Here is a 6,127-nt window from a genome sequence, read left to right as displayed (position 1 = left end):
TCGTTCTCGCTAACTTGACAAATCTGTATCTTTCCAGCAGCGGTCGATTCCTCGTTCGCATTCTGTCACTTTCAACCTTCCTCATCGCCTTCGCCGGTCCATTACCGATGTGTGTGCACTAAACAGGCATACATATAACACATTTTGCTGCGCTTGTGTCTAGTACGAGTCCGTCGAAACGTCTTTTGGGTTATTTTGGATGTTCAGAGGAAAATAAAATCGGGAAAAAGACGTGAAGGTCCGTTGCGAAACAAATTGGAACGCAGCCTAGGCCAACTTGTTTGAACTAAAAATACAGTACTAAAATTACAAAAAATATACAAACATCAAACTGGACACATTTTGAATGTTTTTTTATGGGTGCCAATGCACTACTGCAGAAAATTAATGCTTTGTAAAAAAAATAAATTTAGAAAAGAAAGGTTAAGGGCAGTGACTCATAGCGGTCACCATGGTAACCACACAGTGTCTGTCACTCCCTGACTGCTAAGTTATTGATTAAAATGTAGGAGATAAGACAAATTAAGAAGACCCTCCACTTGGAAAGGAATATTTAGAGATAAAATATAATCAGAGTCTATGGGTGTTCGCTCTGCACTCTGAAGGGATTCGACAGAAAACTGGAAGTCCTACAGCAGTGGGACATGCGCCATGCGAAAGAAGACAAAAACGCCTACATTTTGACGTATGACTTGTGCACTTGACTCTCATACCTCACAGTTTCTTCCGGTTGTCAGGTGTACCCCAAGGCTCCTGTCTTGGTGCAACTCTTTTGTCCATATTTACAAACGATATCTCACATTCTGTTAGTGAGGCCTCCATCCATTTATATGCCAATGACACTATATTATATACTTTTGGTCCTACTCTGGATGAGGTCCCTTGCATGTGGTTTTCTTGAAATCCAGCAGGCCTTTTCTGACTTAAAATTGTCCTTACGTGCCAACAAAACTAAATTTATGTGGTTCAGTCATGGAGGAGGAATCATACCCATCTCGGTGGACTTCACAACTGTAAACGGTGGTATTATAGAAGGTAACGGTGTATAAATATTTGGGAATTTGGATTGATGGTGCTCTGTCCTTTTCGCATCATTTTAATGCTTTACAATCTAATGTGAGACTTGGTTATGTATATAGAAATCGATCTTTGTTTACACCGGCTACAAAATACACCATCGTTGAAAAAACAACATTCTACCTCTGTTGGATTATGGAGATCTAATTTACAGACATGCTTGTCAATCGTAAGCTGGACACAACTTATCCGTCTGCTATAGTTACAAACGCTCCTTACAGATCACATGGTGGTCACCTCTACTCTCTTGTTAAATGGCCTTTTCTACATACGTGTCATGAAGCTGTAAAATTGATTGATTGCTTTGGACATTTCCACCGTCAGCTGAACAGTCCATAGAAAAATCTAAGAAATCCTTAAACTGCGATCGCGAAGTCCAACTTTCTGCGCCGCATTTAAACTTTATGTGAAAGCTACGCGACAAAATACGGGACAAAAACTTTGAACAAGAAAAGGTACAACCCCATAGAGGAACCGTTTTTATTAAAGCTGCTTTCATTTTACATACAAGTCAGAATACATATTTACAAATGTACAGATATGTCTCGTAACATTATTTGTATTTCGCCATCATACTCGGTAGATAAGACAATAAGGAGAGGTCGCTGCAATGTGCTGCATAAACAGAAACTTTAAAAAATATATATAACCCTTTTCACGACCCTCCAGCCTTAAAGTCAGAAGTACAAACTCAAGATATCGAGCCCTTCGGGATCGAACGTGGACAAGTTTAGTGCCCGTGTCAGCCGTTTTTTTTTGTTGTTTTTTTTAGGGCAGAAAATAAACTCTCATCATTTTATAACAGCGCCAAGTTAAAAAATATATAATTAGGGATGCACGAGAAAAACGGCATGAGGTATAGAGGTGTTACAGCTAGTTCCCACGTTTTTCTTTTACTTCCACGGACCGAGCGAGGTCCGACTGAAGCGGCCGACGATGATTTGTTGAGCACCTTCTGTGTAATAAACAGGCGGGGTCGGTTCTGGTTCAGAGAGCCGGACAGTGTAGGGAACCCCGGCTATGAAAGAACGGCGCAGGTTCCTCGCTGCGTCCGAGGTGTTCTCTCCATCGTTCGCACCAACAATTGAAAACAAATTAAAATAAAGACACGTGGATTGTGATCAGCTACAGGTGTGGCTCGCAGGGCGCAAACACACAGAGCAGGTCCGGGGGCCTGACGGCAATAAAAGGTGGCTGCTGTCACATGCCTGAACGGGGCTGGGAGCGGAGGACAATGCTGCCTTTTGTGCAAACACAGGTGGAGACCATGACACGAAAACAAACAAAACAGAAAGGGTAATGGGGGCTTGTGAGGCCGTCGGACCGAGTTGGAAGAGTCGCCGTCGCGTAGAAGCCGGTTTTTAAGACGGCCACTGAATCAATTTGTGTAACGAAGCGCACAGGCAGGAGTGTCGACACGTACAGGTATGCGGTCACACCTGCCTGCCTGCAACTTCTGGGACTTCCTGAGAGGTTACTGCAGTTCAGAGGCAAGCCCCTTTTCAAACAACAACTAAAACTGGAATTCCAAGAGACGTTCAAACCGCTGGTTTTCTTGTTTAAACTGACGTCAGAGCTTAATATTTTCTTTAAACCAACGCGATGCGACGGGCCTGCAGCGCGCTCTGCTCCGTACGCGTCCCCAAAAACGAGAGGTCACGACCTTCGCTTTGCTCCGAGACGGCACCCCCCCCCCCCCCCTTTCCCCGTGTACCCTCAGCGTCTGACGCTACAGCCATCAAATCGTGTGAAATCCCCGTTTGATGGCGTCTGTGCAAGATCCAAAGAGGACGCTATTGCGGTGCTGCCGTGTCCTGGAGGCGACACCGGCGTTTTGAGTGCAGGCAGTCTTGGAATTGTCTGTATTAGACGCTACATATTCACAACATGGCACCAAAGTCGTGCTCAGAAAGCCTTTTTCTTTTAAAGCGGGTCCGAGAGGCGTACGACTCCCACGACCCCGCCGTGGAAACGGAGACGGGGCGGCGATCTCAGGTCAGGGTTTGATGTCCGAGAAGCTGGTGTAGGTCTCGCTGCAGCTGGAGGACGTGCTGAGGTTCCCGGAGACGCTGCCATCTGCAGGACAAACACGCGAACCACCGCAGAGATGAGTCGGTGAAAGACGACGGCAGACTCGAGGGTGCTATGGAACTACTTCCTGTCAATTCAACCAACCTGAGCTGCTGAGCGACTGCGAGGACTTGGACTCTGAGATCAGGCTGAGGAGGTTCGCCGCCGACACCCAGCCATCTTTACCGCTGCGAAGGTTCTTCACAAACCTGTAAAGGACAAAAACAAGGCATGACTGATAATTATTAGGTCTGAAGATACTCCAGCGTTGAGAATGCCACGCTACGAAAAGTGTTTCCGGCGTTAAGCTGTCCCGTTTGTAAGGGAACAAAGTTGTTGCTGTATTTTCTGCTTCGTAAGTCTCCATACATTCACAAGACAAGTCGGGCTTGGAATCAGGTCCAGTACCTCGTTTTTTTCTGGAGAGGAACGGAGAGTTCTGAATCCGTCCAGAGGACCTGACTTAACCGTAGACATCTCAAAGGGGGTTCATTCATCCAGGAAAGGTCTGGGACTGTAATACATGTTCCCAGATCAAACCAGGGAAACGTAGGGAACGTATATGGTGTTCAGACAAGGTCCAGTGTCTGATTTTTGAAAATTATGTGGCTCTTTTGGCAGCTTCAAACCGACAGCGGTTCACAGATGAGACGAGATCTCGACCGGAAAAGGGTGGAACGCTCCCTTTGGGTTTCTGCCTGAGCGAATGGAGTTCTGGGAGTCTTGTTCATGAGTGATGATGGGATGAAGCAGGACATTGGGACTCGTCCGCAGCGATTAAGGTGTTGCTCCGGTCTGTTATAGTGAAGAAGGAGCTGAGACGAAAGGTGAGCCCAGGACAGAACCGGACCATGCTGAAGGGATTTTAAACTCTTTCTGGCCTTGGAGTCTCTTTGACCTGTTAACTCTAAAACCCAACCACAAAAAGAAGGATGAACAACAGCTGACCATCTACACCTTCAGAGAAGGCCCAACAATTCAGCACTTATTAAAAGTTTAGTTTACATTTTTATTTAATATTTATTTCATATAAAATATTCATCTTCAATGTAGTTTTTCTTTTTTGCTAATTTGTCTTAGTTTATGTAAATTACTTTGCAGTTACATAAGAAACTGATTTAACTGATAAAAATAAGGTTATCCAATCAGATTCTTTTAAATTTGTGTGTCCAGGTGGAAACGCGTCTGAAGGTTCTTCGTCATTGGTCAGAACTCAGCAGAGAAGGCGGAGCTCAGTCCCTGCAGGAGGAGTTTGTTCAATTACCGAGTGGAAAATTAACCAATCACAGTGCTGATGTAGAGTGGGCGGGGCCAAAACATGACGCTCAGAGCCTTCAGGAATCCACTATTTCTGGACATCAAGATTTGTGATGCATTCAAAAACCCACACTGAAATTATAGCTTGCTCTAAAACACGAAGGTTAAATCTCAGTAATTATCATATTTAAGTTGTACTTTGGTTTCTTTACAATAACATTTTAGAGAAACAGTAAAGTTCTGTTCATTATTGTTAAAGTTCAGTGTGAATCATTGAAATTACATGTTGTCCTTGAATACAAAAGGCTGGGAGAGCTGCAGGGGCTGCTGGGTAATGAAGCGACTCAGAGGTCTGCGATTGAAGCTGAAGGCCTGGATTTCATTTGTTTTGTGTGAAAGGAGGAAGATATTTTTTACCATTGTCCCTCCTCTCCTTCTCGGATCAGCTGGACCACGTCTCCACTCTTGACGGACAGCTCCTGAGGACCCGCCTTCTCGCAGTCTGCCACCACGGTGTACCGTCCTGGAGCCTGGACGGTCAGAAACAGTATTTACATCCAAACCGTACACGACTACAAACAACAGCAAAACATTCTACATATCCAGCAGCTCACCAGCTTCCTCACGACTTCGTCCTCCGTGTCAGAGTTCATGGGGTCCTCGCCGCTGGAGTAGCCGTCGTTGTCCTCCGACGCGTCCACCGAGAGCGACGCCTTGTTCCAGCCTGAAGAAGAGAACGTGGGAGAGAAATGAAAAGACAAACGACCTGAACAGAAGCGAACGAATGAGACGAAAGCAAAGACACCAAGGTCGAACCAACTCCCAAAGACAATGAATGGAGATCAAACAGGAAGTGCATGGATCCACCGCCGCCTGCTTCGGAACAGATTAGAGGTTCTCGTCCAGCGGAGGAGACGACCGGCAGCCAGTCAGTGAGCGCGAGCCGAAAGCTGCTCAGTCTGTAAAGTTACGGCTTCAGGGGGGTTCTGTGCTGCTCGTGTGGACGTGGATCGAGATTAAACCGTAAATCACCGTTTCGGGTGAGGTCTTTGAAAAAATGTGAGATGAGATGATCGACCACAACTGATGGCCTGACGTCCACAAACCCAGCGCTGGAAAGGTCGAGATGATGTGTGGCGTAAATAAAACTGAATTCATAGACATGTAAAGATGGAGGCTTGGAGGACCTGAGGAGACCAGCTGTTGGAGGTTTTGGAGGACCCAAGACTAACTGTTGGAGGTTTTGGAGGACCCAAGAAGACCAGCTGCTGGAGGTTTTGGAGGAACTGAGAAGACCAGCTGTTGGAGGTTTAGGAGGACCCAAAGACCCGAGAAGACCAGTTGTTGGAAGTTTTGGAGGAACCAAGACTAACTGTTGGAGGTTTTGGAGGAACCGAGAAGACCAGCTGTTGGAGGTTTTGGAGGACCCAAGACTAACTGTTGGAAGTTTTGGAGGACCTGAGGAGACCAGCTGCTGGAGGTTTTGGAGGACCCGAGAAGACCAGCTGCTGGAGGTTTTGGAGGACCCGAGAAGACCAGCTGTTGGAGGTTTTGGAGGACCCGAGAAGACCAGCTGCTGGAGGTTTTGGAGGACCCGAGAAGACCAGCTGTTGGAGGTTTTGGAGGACCCAAGACTAACTGTTGGAAGTTTTGGAGGACCTGAGGAGACCAGCTGCTGGAGGTTTTGGAGGAACCGAGAAGACCAGCTGTTGGAGGTTTTGGA

At 46.4% G+C, this 6,127-nt stretch overlaps 1 protein-coding gene across 1 annotated transcript in view; it reads right to left on the bottom strand.

Annotated features, from left to right (window-relative positions):
* Positions 1-2,923: 2,923 nt before the first annotated feature.
* Positions 2,924-6,127, bottom strand: part of mcf2la (mcf.2 cell line derived transforming sequence-like a) — a 49,049-nt gene continuing 45,845 nt past the window's right edge. The window contains exons 29-32 of the mRNA XM_037696562.1: positions 5,019-5,128; positions 4,822-4,934; positions 3,253-3,356; positions 2,924-3,153 (exon numbers count right to left, since the gene is read on the bottom strand). Of these exons, the coding sequence (XP_037552490.1) occupies positions 3,074-3,153; positions 3,253-3,356; positions 4,822-4,934; positions 5,019-5,128 (407 nt within the window). The 3' untranslated portion in view covers positions 2,924-3,073. The remainder of the gene's footprint in view (positions 3,154-3,252; positions 3,357-4,821; positions 4,935-5,018; positions 5,129-6,127) is intronic.

Source organism: Nematolebias whitei, chromosome 23, assembly GCF_014905685.2.
Source record: "Nematolebias whitei isolate Nwh7 chromosome 23, NemWhi1, whole genome shotgun sequence".
Taxonomy (NCBI): domain Eukaryota; kingdom Metazoa; phylum Chordata; class Actinopteri; order Cyprinodontiformes; family Rivulidae; genus Nematolebias; species Nematolebias whitei.
The sequence above is the reverse complement of the archived record's forward strand: the minus strand, read 5'-3'. Positions and strand labels throughout refer to the sequence as shown.